Below are 21,077 nucleotides of genomic sequence, written 5' to 3'. Positions count from 1 at the left end.
TTCTTCCTAGGTTTTGGCCTTTCTAGGGAGTTTTCCTAGCCACCGTGCTTTTACACCTGCATTGTTTGCTGTTTGGGGTTTTAGGCTGGGTTTCTGTACAGCACTTTGAGATATCAGCTGATGTACGAAGGGCTATATAAATAAATTTGATTTGATTTGATTTGATAGATAGTATCACTACTCTGGATAGTATCACTACTCTGGATAGTATCACTGCTAGTATCACTGCTCTGGATAGTATCACTACTCTGGATAGTATCACTGCAATTATCACTACTCTGGATAGTATCACTGCTAGTACCACTACTCTGGATAGTATCACTACTCTGGATAGTATCACTGCTCTGGATAGTATCACTGCTCTGGATAGTATCTCTGCTCTGGATAGTATCACTGCTCTGGATAGTATCACTGCTAGTATCACTACTCTGGATAGTATCACTACTAGTATCACTGCTCTGGATAGTATCACTGCTAGTATCACTACTCTGGATAGTATCACTGCTAGTATCACTGCTCTGGATAGTATCACTGCTCTGGATAGTATCACTGCTCTGGATAGTATCACTACTAGTATCACTGCTCTGGATAGTATCACTACTAGTATCACTGCTCTGGATAGTATCACTGCTCTGGATAGTATCACTACTAGTATCACTGCTCTGGATAGTATCACTACTCTGGATAGTATCACTGCTAGTATCACTGCTCTGGATAGTATCACTACTAGTATCACTGCTCTGGATAGTATCACTACTAGTATCACTACTCTGGATAGTATCACTGCTCTGGATAGTATCACTACTCTGGATAGTATCACTGCTCTGGATAGTATCACTGCTCTGTCTAGTATCACTGCTCTGGATAGTATCACTGCTCTGGATAGTATCACTGCTCTGGATAGTATCACTGCTCTGGATAGTATCACTGCTCTGGATAGTATCACTGCTAGTATCACTACTCTGGATAGTATCACTATTCTGGATAGTATCACTGCTAGTATCACTGCTCTGGATAGTATCACTACTCTGGATAGTATCACTGCTCTGGATAGTATCACTGCTAGTATCACTGCTCTGGATAGTATCACTGCTCTGGATAGTATCACTGCTCTGGATAGTATCACTGCTAGTATCACTGCTCTGGATAGTATCACTGCTCTGGATAGTATCACTGGTAGTATCACTACTCTGGATAGTATCACTGCTCTGGATAGTATCACTGCTCTGGATAGTATCACTCCATAGTATCACTGCTCTGGATAGTATCACTGCTCTGGATAGTATCACTGCTATGGATAGTATCACTGCTATGGATAGTATCACTGCTCTGGATAGTATCACTGCTAGTATCACTACTGTGGATAGTATCACTGATAGTATCACTACTCTGGATAGTATCACTGCTAGTATCACTGCTCTGGATAGTATCACCGCACTGATAGTATCACTGCCCTGGATAGTATCACTGCTCTGGATAGTATCACTGCTAGTACCACTGTTCTGGATAGTATCACTGCTCTGGATAGTATCACTACTCTGGATAGTATCACTGCTCTGGATAGTATCACTGCTCTGGATAGTATCAGTACTCTGGATAGTATCACTACTCTGGATAGTATCACTGCTCTGGATAGTATCACTGCTCTGGATAGTATCACTGCTCTGGATAGTATCAATACTCTGGATAGTATCACTCCATAGTATCACTGCTCTGGATAGTATCACTGCTCTGGATAGTATCACTGCTAGTATCACTACTCTGGATAGTATCACTACTCTGGATAGTATCACTGCTCTGGATAGTATCAATGCTAGTATCACTGCTCTGGATAGTATCATTGCTCTGGATAGTATCACTGCTCTGGATAGTATCACTGCTCTGGATAGTATCACTGATCTGGATAGTATCACTGCTAGTATCACTACTATGGATAGTATCACTGCTAGTATCATTACTCTGGATAGTATCACTGCTAGTATCACTCCTCTGGATAGTATCACTGCTCTAGATAGTATCACTACTCTGGATAGTATCACTACTCTGGATAGTATCACTGCTCTGGATAGTATCACTGCTCTAGATAGTATCACTACTCTGGATAGTATCACTGCTGGATAGTATCACTACTAGTATCACTGCTCAGGATAGTATCACTGCTCTGGATAGTATCACTGCTATGGATAGTATCACTGCTCTGGATAGTATCACTGCTCTGGATAGTATCACTGCTAGTATCACTACTATGGATAGTATCACTGCTAGTATCACTACTCTGGATAGTATCACTGCTAGTATCACTACTCTGGATAGTATCACTGCTAGTATCACTTACTCTGGATAGTATCACTGCTCTGGATAGTATCACTGCTAGTATCACTACTCTGGATAGTATCACTGCTAGTATCACTACTCTGGATAGTATCACTGCTAGTATCACTGCTCTGGATAGTTTCACTTACTCTGGATAGTATCACTGCTCTGATAGTATCACTGCTCTGGATAGTATCACTACTAGTATCACTGCTCTGGATAGTATCACTACCCTGGATAGTATCACTACTCTGGATAGTATCACTGCTAGTATCACTGCTCTGGATAGTATCACTGCTCTGGATAGTATCACTACTAGTATCACTGCTCAGGATAGTATCACTGCTCTGGATAGTATCACTGCTCTGGATAGTATCACTACCCTGGATAGTATCACTACTCTGGATAGTATCACTGCTCTGGATAGTATCACTACTAGTATCACTGCTCAGGATAGTATCACTGCTCTGGATAGTATCACTACTAGTATCACTGCTCTGGATAGTATCACTCCTCTGGATAGTATCACTACTCTGGATAGTATCACTACTCTGGATAGTATCACTGCTCTGGATAGTATCACTACTCTGAATAGTATCACTGCTCTGGATAGTATCACTACTAGTATCACTGCTCTGGATAGTATCACTACTAGTATCACTGCTCAGGATAGTATCACTGCTCTGGATAGTATCACTACTAGTATCACTGCTCTGGATAGTATCACTACTCTGGATAGTATCACTACTCTGGATAGTATCACTGCTCTGGATAGTATCACTGCTCTGGATAGTATCACTACTCTGAATAGTATCACTGCTCTGGATAGTATCACTACTAGTATCACTGCTCTGGATAGTATCACTACTAGTATCACTACTCTGGATAGTATCACTGCTCTGGATAGTATCACTACTAGTATCACTGCTCTGGATAGTATCACTGCTCTGGATAGTATCACTACTAGTATCACTGCTCAGGATAGTATCACTGCTCTGGATAGTATCACTGCTCTGGATAGTATCACTACTCTGGATAGTATCACTGCTCTGGATAGTATCACTACTAGTATCACTGCTCAGGATAGTATCACTGCTCTGGATAGTATCACTACTAGTATCACTGCTCTGGATAGTATCACTCCTCTGGATAGTATCACTACTCTGGATAGTATCACTGCTCTGGATAGTATCACTGCTCTGGATAGTATCACTACTCTGGATAGTATCACTACTCTGAATAGTATCACTGCTCTGGATAGTATCACTACTAGTATCACTGCTCTGGATAGTATCACTACTAGTATCACTACTCTGGATAGTATCACTGCTCTGGATAGTATCACTACTCTGGATAGTATCACTGCTCTGGATAGTATCACTACTCTGGATAGTATCACTACTAGTATCACTGCTCTGGATAGTATCACTACTCTGGATAGTATCACTCCTCTGGATAGTATCACTGCTCTGGATAATATCACTACTCTGAATAGTATCACTGCTCTGGATAGTATCACTACTAGTATCACTGCTCTGGATAGTATCACTGCTCTGGATAGTATCACTGCTCTGGATAGTATCACTGCTCTGGATAGTATCACTGCTAGTATCACTGCTCTGGATAGTATCACTGCTAGTATCACTGCTCTGGATAGTATCACCGCACTGATAGTATCACTGCCCTGGATAGTATCACTGCTCTGGATAGTATCACTGCTCTGGATAGTATCACTGCTAGTATCACTACTCTGGATAGTATCACTGCTCTGGATAGTATCACTGCTAGTATCACTGCTCTGGAAAGTATCACTACTCTGGATAGTATCACTGCTCTGGATAGTATCACTGCTCTGGATAGTATCACTGCTCTGGATAGTATCACTACTCTGGATAGTATCACTACTAGTATCACTGCTCTGGATAGTATCACTACTAGTATCACTGCTCTGGATAGTATCAATACTCTGGATAGTATCACTGCTCTGGATAGTATCACTGCTCTGGATAGTATCACTACTCTGGATAGTATCACTGCTCTGGATAGTATCACTGCTCTGGATAGTATCACTACTCTGGATAGTATCACTGCTCTGGATAGTATCACTACTCTGGATAGTATCACTACTCTGGATTGTATCACTGCTCTGGATATTATCACTGCTAGTATCACTACTCTGGATAGTATCACTGCTCTGGATAGTATCACTACTCTGGATAGTATCACTACTCTGGATAGTATCACTACTCTGGATTGTATCACTGCTCTGGATATTATCACTGCTCTGGATATTATCACTGCTCTGGATAGTATCACTACTCTGGATAGTATCACTGCTCTGGATAGTATCACTGCTAGTATTACTACTCTGGATAGTATCACTACTCTGGATAGTATCACTACTCTGGATAGTATCACTACTCTGGATAGTATCACTGCTCTGGATAGTATCACTACTCTGGATAGTATCACTACTCTGGATAGTATCACTGCTCTGGATAGTATCACTACTCTGGAAAGTATCACTACTCTGGATAGTATCACTGCTCTGGATAGTATCACTGCTAGTATCACTGCTCTGGATAGTATCATTGCTCTGGATAGTATCACTGCTCTGGATAGTATCACTGCTCTGGATAGTATCACTGCTCTGGATAGTATCACTGCTCTGGATAGTATCACTACTCTGGATAGTATCACTGCTAGTATCACTGCTCTGGATAGTATCACTGCTCTGGATAGTATCACTGGTAGTATCACTACTCTGGATAGTATCACTGCTCTGGATAGTATCACTGCAATTATCACTACTCTGGATAGTATCACTGCCAGTATCACTGCTCTGGATAGTATCACTACTCTGGATAGTATCACTGCTCTGGATAGTATCACTACTAGTATCACTGCTCAGGATAGTATCACTGCTCAGGATAGTATCACTGCTCTGGATAGTATCACTGCTCTGGATAGTATCACTACCCTGGATAGTATCACTACTCTGGATAGTATCACTTACTCTGGATAGTATCACTGCTCTGGATAGTATCACTTCTCTGGATAGTATCACTGCTCTGGATAGTATCACTACTAGTATCACTGCTCTGGATAGTATCACTGCTCTGGATAGTATCACTGCTCAGGATAGTATCACTGCTCTGGATAGTATCACTGCTCTGGATAGTATCACTACCCTGGATAGTATCACTGCTCTGGATAGTACCACTGCTCTGGATAGTATCACTGCTCTGGATAGTATCACTACTCTGAATAGTATCACTGCTCTGGATAGTATCACTACTAGTATCACTGCTCTGGATAGTATCACTGCTCTGGATAGTATCACTGCTAGTATCACTACTATGGATAGTATCACTGATAGTATCACTAATCTGGCTAGTATCACTGCTCTGGATAGTATCACTACTCTGGATAGTATCACTGCTCTGGATAGTATCACTGCTCTGGATAGTATCACTGCTCTGGATAGTATCACTGCTAGTATCACTACTATGGATAGTATCACTGCTAGTATCATTACTCTGGATAGTATCACTGCTAGTATCACTCCTCTGGATAGTATCACCGCACTGATAGTATCACTGCCCTGGATAGTATCACTGCTCTGGATAGTATCACTACTCTGGATAGTATCACTGCTAGTATCAGTAATCTGGATAGTATCACTGCTAGTATCACTGCTCTGGATAGTTTCACTTACTCTGGATAGTATCACTGCTCTGGATAGTATCACTGCTCTGGATAGTATCACTGCTCTGGATAGTATCACTGCTCTGGATAGTATCACTACTCTGGATAGTATCACTGCTCTGGATAGTATCACTACTAGTATCACTGCTCAGGATAGTATCACTGCTCTGGATAGTATCACTGCTCTGGATAGTATCACTGCTCTGGATAGTATCACTGCCCTGGATAGTATCACTGCCCTGGATAGTATCACTACTCTGGATAGTATCACTGCTAGTATCACTGCTCTGGATAGTATCACCGCACTGATAGTATCACTGCCCTGGATAGTATCACTGCTCTGGATAGTATCACTGCTAGCACCACTGTTCTGGATAGTATCACTGCTCTGGATAGTATCACTGCTCTAGATAGTATCACTACTCTGGATAGTATCACTACTCTGGATAGTATCACTGCTCTGGATAGTATCACTGCTCTAGATAGTATCACTACTCTGGATAGTATCACTGCTGGATAGTATCACTACTAGTATCACTGCTCAGGATAGTATCACTGCTCTGGATAGTATCACTGCTATGGATAGTATCACCGCACTGATAGTATCACCGCACTGATAGTATCACTGCCCTGGATAGTATCACTGCTCTGGATAGTATCACTGCTAGTATCACTACTCTGGATAGTATCACTGCTCTGGATAGTATCACTGCTAGTATCACTACTCTGGATAGTATCACTGCTAGTATCACTACTCTGGATAGTATCACTGCTAGTATCACTGCTCAGGATAGTATCACTGCTCTGGATAGTTTCACTTACTCTGGATAGTATCACTGCTCTGATAGTATCACTGCTCTGGATAGTATCACTACTAGTATCACTGCTCTGGATAGTATCACTGCTCTGGATAGTATCACTACCCTGGATAGTATCACTACCCTGGATAGTATCACTACTCTGGATAGTATCACTGCTAGTATCACTGCTCTGGATAGTATCACTACTAGTATCACTGCTCAGGATAGTATCACTGCTCTGGATAGTATCACTGCTCTGGATAGTATCACTACCCTGGATAGTATCACTACTCTGGATAGTATCACTGCTCTGGATAGTATCACTACTAGTATCACTGCTCAGGATAGTATCACTGCTCTGGATAGTATCACTACTAGTATCACTGCTCTGGATAGTATCACTCCTCTGGATAGTATCACTACTCTGGATAGTATCACTACTCTGGATAGTATCACTGCTCTGGATAGTATCACTACTCTGAATAGTATCACTGCTCTGGATAGTATCACTACTAGTATCACTGCTCTGGATAGTATCACTACTAGTATCACTACTCTGGATAGTATCACTGCTCTGGATAGTATCACTACTAGTATCACTGCTCTGGATAGTATCACTACTAGTATCACTGCTCAGGATAGTATCACTGCTCTGGATAGTATCACTGCTCTGGATAGTATCACTACTCTGGATAGTATCACTGCTCTGGATAGTATCACTACTAGTATCACTGCTCAGGATAGTATCACTGCTCTGGATAGTATCACTACTAGTATCACTGCTCTGGATAGTATCACTCCTCTGGATAGTATCACTACTCTGGATAGTATCACTGCTCTGGATAGTATCACTGCTCTGGATAGTATCACTACTCTGGATAGTATCACTACTCTGGATAGTATCACTACTCTGAATAGTATCACTGCTCTGGATAGTATCACTACTAGTATCACTGCTCTGGATAGTATCACTACTAGTATCACTACTCTGGATAGTATCACTGCTCTGGATAGTATCACTACTCTGGATAGTATCACTACTAGTATCACTGCTCTGGATAGTATCATCACTGCTCTGGATAGTATCACTACTCTGGATAGTATCACTCCTCTGGATAGTATCACTGCTCTGGATAATATCACTACTCTGAATAGTATCACTGCTCTGGATAGTATCACTACTAGTATCACTGCTCTGGATAGTATCACTGCTCTGGATAGTATCACTGCTCTGGATAGTATCACTGCTAGTATCACTGCTCTGGATAGTATCACTGCTAGTATCACTGCTCTGGATAGTATCACCGCACTGATAGTATCACTGCCCTGGATAGTATCACTGCTCTGGATAGTATCACTGCAAGTATCACTACTCTGGATAGTATCACTGCTCTGGATAGTATCACTGCTAGTATCACTGCTCTGGATAGTATCACTACTCTGGATAGTATCACTGCTCTGGATAGTATCACTGCTAGTATCACTGCTCTGGAAAGTATCACTACTCTGGATAGTATCACTGCTCTGGATAGTATCACTGCTCTGGATAGTATCACTGCTCTGGATAGTATCACTACTCTGGATAGTATCACTACTCTGGATAGTATCACAGCTCTGTCTTGTATCACTGCTCTTGATAGTATCACTACTCTGGATAGTATCACAGCTCTGTCTTGTATCACTGCTCTTGATAGTATGCCTTGGAGATGGACCAGTGGTCGTGATCGACCGGTTGGTGACCACTGCTCTTGAAGATTGAGTGAAGTTAAATCTCTACAGGTTTACATGTACAGTTATGTAATCGATTCACCATCGTGCATACATTAATTTAGCCCCCCACACCAAACGCGATCACAACACGCAGGTTAAAATATCAAAACAAACTCTGAACCAATGACGTTAATTTTGGGACAGGTCGAAAATCATTAAACATGTATGGCAATTTAGCTACTTAGCTTGCACTTGCTAGCTAACGTTAATTTGTCCGATTTAGTTAGCTTGCTGTTGATAGCTAATTTGTCCTGGGATATAAACCTTGAGTTGTTATTTTACCTGAAATGCACAAACAAGGACCTCTTCTCCGACAATAATCCACACATAAAATGGCCAACCGAATCGTTTCTAGTCATCTCTCCTCCATTGTTTAACTTATATGGTGATCGCATCTAAACGTTCATTGTATTACCACGACGACCAGCAAACGTGGGTACCTGCCTCTATAAACCAATGAGATGGGAGAGGCAGGACGTGCAGTAACGATCTGTGTCAGAAATAGGAATGAGTCCTATTTTAGCCCTTGACGTCGCAGACGGTCTTTGGCTTGCGCGAGCAGTGTGGGTGCAACAATTGAATGACAAGGATTTCTACATTTATTTTGCGACGTCAGGTCTGTTGCCCGTTACACACCAGTTTCAAGTCCTGTGACCCGCACATTTAATTTTGTTTTAGGAAGGCCTGTAGTTTCATCTCTAGGCTCCTTGTCTGAGAAGATAACACGCTACCGTACCAGCCTATGAGAGACCCCATGGATAAGCACATTGAAGTCTATTGGGTTGAGGGAGATGAGTCTCTCCACCAGGAAGGGTGACGCTTCGACCACACCGACGGCGTCATTACATTTCTGACAACCAGAATTACATTAATTTCCAATGAAACGTTGCATTTGCCTTGCAGCAGTGCGTTCGGTGTGGTGCATATGTTGAATTTATCGAATGTATGAGTCAAACTGTATGTACAGACGGCTTGATAGAAACGGTAGTAGAAGGTGAATGTTGAACTGTTGTCGCATACTTATCCAAATAATGCTGTCGGTCTGTTGGAAGCTCTCACCTTTCTGAATCAGCGCCCCCCTGAGGCTCTGACAAGCACTGCATGCATCAAATAACTGTATTTAAGAAACATTTAAACCCAATCAATTATACTATAGTCCTGCTAAATTACTCACAGCATAAAAAACAGAACAGAAAAAAAATGTTTAGAAGTTGGTCCAATTGTTGATTAAGCAAACATTGGATGACTTGGTGAAGCCGTGGTAGAGACGAGGCGTGGTAGAGACGAGGCGTTGTAGAGACGAGGCGTTGTAGAGACGAGGCGTGGTAGAGACGAGGCGTGGTAGAGACGAGGCGTGGTAGAGACGAGGCGTGGTAGAGACGAGGCGTGGTAGAGACAAGGCGTGGTAGAGGCAAGGCGTGGTAGAGACAAGGCGTGGTAGAGACAGGGCGTGGTGGAGGCAAGGCGTGGTAGAGACAAGGCGTGGTAGAGACAAGGCGTGGTAGAGACAAGGCGTGGTAGAGACAAGGCGTGGTAGAGACAAGGCGTGGTAGAGACAAGCCGTGGTAGAGACAGGCCGTGGTGGAGACAAGGCGTGGTAGAGACAAGGCGTGGTAGAGACGAGGCGTGGTAGAGACAGGCCGTGGTGGAGACAAGGCGTGGTAGAGACAAGGCGTGGTAGAGACAAGGCGTGGTAGAGGCAAGGCGTGGTAGAGACAAGGCGTGGTAGAGACAAGGCGTGGTAGAGACAAGGCGTGGTAGAGACAAGGCGTGGTAGAGACAAGGCGTGGTAGAGACAAGGCGTGGTAGAGACAAGGCGTGGTAGAGACAAGGCGTGGTAGAGGCAAGGCGTGGTAGAGACAAGGCGTGGTGGAGACAAGGCGTGGTGGAGACAAGGCGTGGTAGAGACAAGGCGTGGTGGAGACAAGGCGTGGTGGAGACAAGGCGTGGCGGAGACAGGCCGTGGTGGAGACAAGGCGTGGTAGAGGCAAGGCGTGGTAGAGACAAGCCGTGGTAGAGACAAGGCGTGGTAGAGACAAGGCGTGGTAGAGGCAAGCCGTGGTAGAGGCAAGCCGTGGTAGAGGCAAGGGGTGGTAGAGACAAGGCGTGGTAGAGGCAAGGCGTGGTAGAGGCAAGGCGTGGTAGAGGCAAGGCGTGGTAGAGGCAAGGCGTGGTAGAGACAAGGCGCGGTAGAGGCAAGGCGCGGTAGAGACAAGGCGCGGTAGAGACAAGGCGCGGTAGAGGCAAGGCGCGGTAGAGACAAGGCGCGGTAGAGACAAGGCGCGGTAGAGACAAGGCGTGGTAGAGACAAGGCGTGGTAGAGGCAAGGCGTGGTAGAGACAAGGCGTGGTAGAGACAAGGCGTGGTAGAGGCAAGGCGTGGTAGAGACAAGGCGTGGTAGAGACAAGGCGTGGTAGAGACAAGGCGTGGTAGAGACAAGGCGTGGTAGAGGCAAGGCGTGGTAGAGACGAGGCGTGGTAGAGACGAGGCGTGGTAGAGACGAGGCGTGGTAGAGACAAGGCGTGGTAGAGACAAGGCGTGGTAGAGACAAGGCGTGGTAGAGACAGGGCGTGGTAGAGACAAGGCGTGGTAGAGACAAGGCGTGGTAGAGGCAAGGCGTGGTAGAGGCAAGGCGTGGTAGAGACAAGGCGTGGTAGAGACAAGGCGTGGTAGAGACAAGGCGTGGTAGAGAGACAAACTGTCCGTTTCCCTCCTCCATCCATGCTGCTTCTTCAACACAGCATTAGGAGTCCTGTGGACATCAACAGTCCTGAACATGGCATTATGAACAGCACCATCTTCCTAATTGAGAACTTTGACATATTGGCACAAAATAAAAGCTGATGGGGCGACAGAATCACCCCCGTAATCTCCATAAAGTCGAAAGACGTTTTCATTCAAGCATGTTGTCATGATGTGCAGAAGCTGTTATTGACAAAAGGGAATATTAATCATGAATATATAAAACACATTGCTCCATGTACAATAGATTGAGGAGTATTCATTAAAAAAGAGGGGGTGGAGTACATGTGGATGGTAGTCATGGATAATGATGGATGTTAGCCATTCTAGTGAATCATTTCGATTCAAATGTAGTCCACTCCGGACCAGCTAAATGTTCACATTAGCAAGGTAAGGATATACAACCCCAACACAACACTCGCTGTTGTTGTTCCAAATGCATTACTATTGTCTCACGTTAATCAGGACAGCCCTGATCAACAGCAGGAGTCTGGGACAAGGTAGAACGGCCCGTGAAATCAGAGGCCAGGTGTCGGAAAGGCGGGAGGAATCTGTCAGGTCCCAAAAGTCAAGAGAATTTGATTCATTATGATGTAAAAGTAAAGACTGATCCTAGATCGGCAGTCCTACTCTAAGACGCTTTTGTGAATACAGGTCCAGATAAGGCCCTAGCCCACCGGACCATAAGACACTGTAGAATAAATACTGGGGACTGAGACAGGTTGGGAGACACTATGGCCTAGTCCAATGTCACTCCTGGACAGCCAGGAAGTAGTTTACACTACAAATAGCTAGTTGATGTTCCAGCAAGCTAGCTGATGTTCCAGCTAGCTAGTTGATGTTCCAGCTAGCTAGCTGATGTTCCAGCTAGCTAGTTGATGTTCCAGCTAGCTAGTTGATGTTCCTGATGCTCCAGCTAGCTAGCTGATGTTCCAGCTAGCTAGTTGATGTTCCAGCTAGCTAGTTGATGTTCCTGATGTTCCAGCTAGCTAGCTGATGTTCCAGCTAGCTAGTTGATGTTTCAGCTAGCTCACCCAAAGCAGGCATTTCTCCTCCTCACTGCTCTGCAGGACTAGATGATCATGATGTTGTGGCTGTAACATTTAATGGACACTAGAACTAGCTAGCTATGTCAGACATGTTCAGGAAAAGCAGCTCATAGCAAGCTAATAAAATGTATATCACTGCATTGGTTCGACATTGACATCTAGCAATCAACACAGGGCTTCTACACAGCTTCCATTTCCTTTCATAAATCAATAAACCAACCAATCTTTACAAGAGTGGTGCCATTTTGGACAGTGCCGGTGGTGATAGGACATTGGAAAACAAAACTAATGTAAGAAATATTTTATTTTTTACGTTTTCAAAATTGCATTACATATTTACAATTCTTTGATGTGATGAAAACGGTTATTCCTACAGTTGACAGCAGTAACCCTGTCTTTTTCTTGTTTCCCTTTATAATGTAAACCAATGAGGAGAAAGAGGCAAAGTGGCATAAATCAATTTTAAAAGGAGAGGTCATCCCTTGTAACATTTCCACAACAGATCATCGACAGTATCACGAGTTTCACATATTACAAGAGAGGACATTGGAGGTTCCATTGAAAGAGTTGCGATTTATGCTTTGTTTCATCAAAACGTTCAACGAATTAGAATGTGATCTCAAAAAGCAAAAAAAAACCCACAAAAAAAACAACTTTATTAAGAAATGCAGACAGATGCGTAGTCAAGTTAAGTAAAAGACCGAGCGAGTGAGCTCCCCCTAAGGACTCGGAAGTTCTTCACTTTGTGTTTGAAGTTGAACCAGTGAAGTTTAAATCCTCTGAGATGCGGTTCACTGAAGGACCGTCAGAGGTATCAGAATTCCTCCTCCGCGTTGCGGCTGCGTGAGGCCTTCAGCTGTTTGAGACGCTCCATACACTCATTGACGCTGCGCTCTCCGTGCACCTTGTTGTCACGCGTACGCACGTTCACCGTCTCGCTGGTCTTCTCCTTCTCTCCCACAACTGGACAGAAAAGAGGATTTCATTATGATTTAATGTCTTGACTGTTTAGTGATAAAACCCTAAATTGCTTCTCTGTTACGCTTTCAAGTAGAATCCCTGAGATGACTAATACAATCAATTATGGCCTGTCATTTCCAGCTGTCTAATAACATGTGTAGTTTTCTGATCATATTGGATCTCCCTGCTGCATGTTGCTCTGGTTGTTGTGGTCTAATATGTGTAGTTCTGATCATATTGATCTCCCTGCTGCATGTTGCTCTGGTTGTCGTGGTCTAATAACGTGTAGTTCTGATCATATTGGATATCCCTGCTGCATGTTGCTCTGGTTGTCGTGGTCTAATATGTGTAGTTCTGATCATATTGGATCTCCCTGCTGCATGTTGCTCTGGTTGTCGTGGTCTAATAACGTGTAGTTCTGATCATATTGGATCTCCCTGTTGCATGTTGCTCTGGTTGTCGTGGTCTAATAACGTGTAGTTCTGATCATATTGGATCTCCCTGTTGCATGTTGCTCTGGTTGTCGTGGTCTAATAACGTGTAGTTCTGATCATAATAATAATCATATTGGATCTCCCTGCTGCATGTAGCTCTGGTTGTTGTGGTCTAATAACGTGTAGTTCTGATCATATTGGATCTCCCTGCTGCATGTTGCTCTGGTTGTCGTGGTCTAATAACGTGTAGTTCTGATCATATTGGATCTCCCTGCTGCATGTTGCTCTGGTTGTCGTGGTCTAATAACGTGTAGTTCTGATCATATTGGATCTCCCTGCTGCATGTTGCTCTGGTTGTCGTGGTCTAATATGTGTAGTTCTGATCATATTGGATCTCCCTGCTGCATGTTGCTCTGGTTGTCGTGGTCTAATAACATGTGTAGTTCTGATCATATTGGATCTCCCTGCTCCATGTTGCTCTGGTTGTCGTGGTCTAATATGTGTAGTTTTCTGATCATATTGGATCTCCCTGTTGCATGTTGCTCTGGTTGTTGTGGTCTAATAACGTGTGTAGTTCTGATCATATTGGATCTCCCTGCTGCATGTTGCTCTGGTTGTCGTGGTCTAATATGTGTAGTTCTGATCATATTGGATCTCCCTGCTGCATGTTGCTCTGGTTGTCGTGGTCTAATAACGTGTAGTTCTGATCATATTGGATCTCCCTGCTGCATGTTGCTCTGGTTGTCGTGGTCTAATATGTGTAGTTCTGATCATATTGGATCTCCCTGTTGCATGTTGCTCTGGTTGTCGTGGTCTAATAACATGTAGTTCTGATCATATTGGATCTCCCTGCTGCATGTTGCTCTGGTTGTCGTGGTCTAATAACGTGTAGTTCTGATCATATTGGATCTCCCTGCTGCATGTTGCTCTGGTTGTCGTGGTCTAATAACGTGTAGTTCTGATCATATTGGATCTCCCTGTTGCATGTTGCTCTGGTTGTCGTGGTCTAATAACGTGTAGTTCTGATCATATTGGATCTCCCTGCTGCATGTTGCTCTGGTTGTCGTGGTCTAATAACGTGTAGTTCTGATCATATTGGATCTCCCTGCTGCATGTTGCTCTGGTTGTCGTGGTCTAATAACGTGTAGTTCTGATCATATTGGATCTCCCTGCTGCATGTTGCTCTGGTTGTCGTGGTCTAATATGTGTAGTTCTGATCATATTGGATCTCCCTGCTGCATGTTGCTCTGGTTGTCGTGGTCTAATAACATGTGTAGTTCTGATCATATTGGATCTCCCTGCTGCATGTTGCTCTGGTTGTCGTGGTCTAATATGTGTAGTTCTGATCATATTGGATCTCCCTGCTGCATGTTGCTCTGGTTGTTGTGGTCTAATAACGTGTAGTTCTGATCATATTGGATCTCCCTGCTGCATGTTGCTCTGGTTGTCGTGGTCTAATATGTGTAGTTCTGATCATATTGGATCTCCCTGCTGCATGTTGCTCTGGTTGTCGTGGTCTAATAACGTGTAGTTCTGATCATATTGGATCTCCCTGCTGCATGTTGCTCTGGTTGTCGTGGTCTAATAACGTGTAGTTCTGATCATATTGGATCTCCCTGCTCCATGTTGCTCTGGTTGTCGTGGTCTAATATGTGTAGTTTTCTGATCATATTGGATCTCCCTGTTGCATGTTGCTCTGGTTGTTGTGGTCTAATAACGTGTGTAGTTCTGATCATATTGGATCTCCCTGCTGCATGTTGCTCTGGTTGTTGTGGTCTAATATGTGTAGTTCTGATCATATTGATCTCCCTGCTGCATGTTGCTCTGGTTGTCGTGGTCTAATAACGTGTAGTTCTGATCATATTGGATCTCCCTGTTGCATGTTGCTCTGGTTGTTGTGGTCTAATAACGTGTGTAGTTCTGATCATATTGGATCTCCCTGCTGCATGTTGCTCTGGTTGTCGTGGTCTAATAACGTGTAGTTCTGATCATATTGGATCTCCCTGCTGCATGTTGCTCTGGTTGTCGTGGTCTAATATGTGTAGTTCTGATCATATTGGATCTCCCTGTTGCATGTTGCTCTGGTTGTCGTGGTCTAATAACATGTAGTTCTGATCATATTGGATCTCCCTGCTGCATGTTGCTCTGGTTGTCGTGGTCTAATAACGTGTAGTTCTGATCATATTGGATCTCCCTGCTGCATGTTGCTCTGGTTGTCGTGGTCTAATAACGTGTAGTTCTGATCATATTGGATCTCCCTGTTGCATGTTGCTCTGGTTGTCGTGGTCTAATAACGTGTAGTTCTGATCATATTGGATCTCCCTGCTGCATGTTGCTCTGGTTGTCGTGGTCTAATAACGTGTAGTTCTGATCATATTGGATCTCCCTGCTGCATGTTGCTCTGGTTGTCGTGGTCTAATAACGTGTAGTTCTGATCATATTGGATCTCCCTGCTGCATGTTGCTCTGGTTGTCGTGGTCTAATATGTGTAGTTCTGATCATATTGGATCTCCCTGCTGCATGTTGCTCTGGTTGTCGTGGTCTAATATGTGTAGTTCTGATCATATTGGATCTCCCTGCTGCATGTTGCTCTGGTTGTCGTGGTCTAATAACGTGTAGTTCTGATCATATTGGATCTCCCTGCTGCATGTTGCTCTGGTTGTCGTGGTCTAATAACGTGTAGTTCTGATCATATTGGATCTCCCTGTTGCATGTTGCTCTGGTTGTTGTGGTCTAATAACATGTGTAGTTCTGATCATATTGGATCTCCCTGCTGCATGTTGCTCTGGTTGTCATGGTCTAATATGTGTAGTTCTGATCATATTGGATCTCCCTGCTGCATGTTGCTCTGGTTGTTGTGGTCTAATAACGTGTAGTTCTGATCATATTGGATCTCCCTGTTGCATGTTGCTCTGGTTGTTGTGGTCTAATATGTGTAGTTCTGATCATATTGGATCTCCCTGCTGCATGTTGCTCTGGTTGTCGTGGTCATGTGTAGTTCTGATCATATTGGATCTCCCTGCTGCATGTTGCTCTGGTTGTCGTGGTCTAATAACATGTGTAGTTCTGATCATATTGGATCTCCCTGCTGCATGTTGCTCTGGTTGTCGTGGTCTAATATGTGTAGTTCTGATCATATTGGATCTCCCTGCTGCATGTTGCTCTGGTTGTCGTGGTCTAATAACGTGTAGTTCTGATCATATTGGATCTCCCTGCTGCATGTTGCTCTGGTTGTTGTGGTCTAATAACGTGTAGTTCTGATCATATTGGATCTCCCTGCTGCATGTTGCTCTGGTTGTCGTGGTCTAATAACGTGTAGTTCTGATCATATTGGATCTCCCTGCTGCATGTTGCTCTGGTTGTCGTGGTCTAATATGTGTAGTTCTGATCATATTGATCTCCCTGCTGCATGTTGCTCTGGTTGTCGTGGTCTAATATGTGTAGTTCTGATCATATTGGATCTCCCTGCTCTCCCTGCTGCATGTTGCTCTGGTTGTCGTAACGTGTAGTTCTGATCATATTGATCTCCCTGCTGCATGTTGCTCTGGTTGTCGTGGTCTAATATGTGTAGTTCTGATCATATTGGATCTCCCTGCTGCATGTTGCTCTGGTTGTCGTGGTCTAATATGTGTAGTTCTGATCATATTGGATCTCCCTGCTGCATGTTGCTCTGGTTGTTGTGGTCTAATAACGTGTAGTTCTGATCATATTGGATCTCCCTGCTGCATGTTGCTCTGGTTGTCGTGGTCTAATAACATGTGTAGTTCTGATCATATTGATCTCCCTGCTGCATGTTGCTCTGGTTGTTGTGGTCTAATATGTGTAGTTCTGATCATATTGGATCTCCCTGCTGCATGTTGCTCTGGTTGTTGTGGTCTAATAACATGTGTAGTTCTGATCATATTGGATCTCCCTGCTGCATGTTGCTCTGGTTGTCGTGGTCTAATAACGTGTGTAGTTCTGATCATATTGGATCTCCCTGCTGCATGTTGCTCTGGTTGTCGTGGTCTAATATGTGTAGTTCTGATCATATTGGATCTCCCTGCTGCATGTTGCTCTGGTTGTCGTGGTCTAATAACGTGTAGTTCTGATCATATTGGATCTCCCTGCTGCATGTTGCTCTGGTTGTTGTGGTCTAATAACGTGTGTAGTTCTGATCATATTGGATCTCCCTGCTGCATGTTGCTCTGGTTGTCGTGGTCTAATAACGTGTAGTTCTGATCATATTGGATCTCCCTGCTGCATGTTGCTCTGGTTGTCGTGGTCTAATATGTGTAGTTCTGATCATATTGGATCTCCTGCTGCATGTTGCTCTGGTTGTCGTGGTCTAATATGTGTAGTTCTGATCATATTGGATCTCCCTGCTGCATGTTGCTCTGGTTGTCGTGGTCTAATATGTGTAGTTCTGATCATATTGGATCTCCCTGCTGCATGTTGCTCTGGTTGTCGTGGTCTAATATGTGTAGTTCTGATCATATTGGATCTCCCTGCTGCATGTTGCTCTGGTTGTCGTGGTCTAATATGTGTAGTTCTGATCATATTGGATCTCCCTGCTGCATGTTGCTCTGGTTGTCGTGGTCTAATATGTGTAGTTCTGATCATATTGGATCTCCCTGCTGCATGTTGCTCTGGTTGTCGTGGTCTAATAACGTGTAGTTCTGATCATATTGGATCTCCCTGTTGCATGTTGCTCTGGTTGTTGTGGTCTAATAACGTGTAGTTCTGATCATATTGGATCTCCCTGCTGCATGTTGCTCTGGTTGTCGTGGTCTAATATGTGTAGTTCTGATCATATTGGATCTCCCTGCTGCATGTTGCTCTGGTTGTCGTGGTCTAATAAAGTGTAGTTCTGATCATATTGGATCTCCCTGTTGCATGTTGCTCTGGTTGTCGTGGTCTAATAACATGTGTAGTTCTGATCATATTGGATCTCCCTGCTGCATGTTGCTCTGGTTGTCGTGGTCTAATATGTGTAGTTCTGATCATATTGGATCTCCCTGCTGCATGTTGCTCTGGTTGTCGTGGTCTAATAACGTGTAGTTCTGATCATATTGGATCTCCCTGCTGCATGTTGCTCTGGTTGTCGTGGTCTAATAACGTGTAGTTCTGATCATATTGATCTCCCTGCTGCATGTTGCTCTGGTTGTCGTGGTCTAATATGTGTAGTTCTGATCATATTGGATCTCCCTGCTGCATGTTGCTCTGGTTGTCGTGGTCTAATATGTGTAGTTCTGATCATATTGGATCTCCCTGCTGCATGTTGCTCTGGTTGTTGTGGTCTAATAACGTGTAGTTCTGATCATATTGGATCTCCCTGCTGCATGTTGCTCTGGTTGTCGTGGTCTAATAACATGTGTAGTTCTGATCATATTGGATCTCCCTGCTGCATGTTGCTCTGGTTGTTGTGGTCTAATATGTGTAGTTCTGATCATATTGGATCTCCCTGCTGCATGTTGCTCTGGTTGTTGTGGTCTAATAACATGTGTAGTTCTGATCATATTGGATCTCCCTGCTGCATGTTGCTCTGGTTGTCGTGGTCTAATAACGTGTGTAGTTCTGATCATATTGGATCTCCCTGCTGCATGTTGCTCTGGTTGTCGTGGTCTAATATGTGTAGTTCTGATCATATTGGATCTCCCTGCTGCATGTTGCTCTGGTTGTCGTGGTCTAATAACGTGTAGTTCTGATCATATTGGATCTCCCTGCTGCATGTTGCTCTGGTTGTTGTGGTCTAATAACGTGTGTAGTTCTGATCATATTGGATCTCCCTGCTGCATGTTGCTCTGGTTGTCGTGGTCTAATAACGTGTAGTTCTGATCATATTGGATCTCCCTGCTGCATGTTGCTCTGGTTGTCGTGGTCTAATATGTGTAGTTCTGATCATATTGGATCTCCCTGCTGCATGTTGCTCTGGTTGTCGTGGTCTAATATGTGTAGTTCTGATCATATTGGATCTCCCTGCTGCATGTTGCTCTGGTTGTCGTGGTCTAATATGTGTAGTTCTGATCATATTGGATCTCCCTGCTGCATGTTGCTCTGGTTGTCGTGGTCTAATATGTGTAGTTCTGATCATATTGGATCTCCCTGCTGCATGTTGCTCTGGTTGTCGTGGTCTAATATGTGTAGTTCTGATCATATTGGATCTCCCTGCTGCATGTTGCTCTGGTTGTCGTGGTCTAATATGTGTAGTTCTGATCATATTGGATCTCCCTGCTGCATGTTGCTCTGGTTGTCGTGGTCTAATAACGTGTAGTTCTGATCATATTGGATCTCCCTGTTGCATGTTGCTCTGGTTGTTGTGGTCTAATAACGTGTGTAGTTCTGATCATATTGGATCTCCCTGCTGCATGTTGCTCTGGTTGTTGTGGTCTAATATGTGTAGTTCTGATCATATTGGATCTCCCTGCTGCATGTTGCTCTGGTTGTCGTGGTCTAATATGTGTAGTTCTGATCATATTGGATCTCCCTGCTGCATGTTGCTCTGGTTGTCGTGGTCTAATAACGTGTAGTTCTGATCATATTGGATCTCCCTGCTGCATGTAGCTCTGGTTGTCGTGGTCTAATATGTGTAGTTCTGATCATATTGGATCTCCCTGCTGCATGTTGCTCTGGTTGTTGTGGTCTAATAACGTGTGTAGTTCTGATCATATTGGATCTCCCTGCTGCATGTTGCTCTGGTTGTTGTGGTCTAATATGTGTAGTTCTGATCATATTGGATCTCCCTGCTGCATGTTGCTCTGGTTGTCGTGGTCTAATAACGTGTAGTTCTGATCATATTGGATCTCCCTGTTGCATGTTGCTCTGGTTGTTGTGGTCTAATATGTGTAGTTCTGATCATATTGGATCTCCCTGCTGCATGTTGCTCTGGTTGTCGTGGTCTAATATGTGTAGTTCTGATCATATTGATCTCCCTGCTGCATGTTGCTCTGGTTGTCGTGGTCTAATAACGTGTAGTTCTGATCATATTGGATCTCCCTGCTGCATGTTGCTCTGGTTGTCGTGGTCTAATAACGTGTAGTTCTGATCATATTGGATCTCCCTGCTGCATGTAGCTCTGGTTGTCGTGGTCTAATAAAATGTTTAAATATTTTAAATAGACACTCAACCTATAGAATGAGATTTAAAATCAGCTTAACATTTTTACATGTTGTTCAAGGCTCAAACTCCCATGATTCCATCTGGCAAAATCACTCCCACCATCACCGACCAAAGTTGTAGCTCCGGCAGCCATTGGTGCACTTTCTAAACAGCCTATATTTTCATATCGAATTACTTGTAAACTTCATACATTTATTAGTTCC

General features: G+C 43.8%; 1 protein-coding gene across 1 annotated transcript in view; it reads right to left on the bottom strand.

Moving 5' to 3' along the window:
• Nucleotides 1-12,668: 12,668 nt before the first annotated feature.
• LOC118380140 (threonine--tRNA ligase 1, cytoplasmic-like) overlaps nt 12,669-21,077 on the bottom strand; it is a 53,092-nt gene continuing 44,683 nt past the window's right edge. Inside the window, exon 18 of the mRNA XM_052460798.1 lies at nt 12,669-13,345. Within this exon, the coding sequence (XP_052316758.1) occupies nt 13,197-13,345 (149 nt within the window). The 3' untranslated portion in view covers nt 12,669-13,196. The remainder of the gene's footprint in view (nt 13,346-21,077) is intronic.

The sequence above is a fragment of the Oncorhynchus keta genome, chromosome 14, assembly GCF_023373465.1.
Source record: "Oncorhynchus keta strain PuntledgeMale-10-30-2019 chromosome 14, Oket_V2, whole genome shotgun sequence".
In the NCBI taxonomy this organism is placed as follows: Eukaryota; Metazoa; Chordata; class Actinopteri; order Salmoniformes; family Salmonidae; genus Oncorhynchus; species Oncorhynchus keta.
Note: the sequence above shows the minus strand (reverse complement) of the source record. Positions and strands in the feature narration are given on the sequence as shown.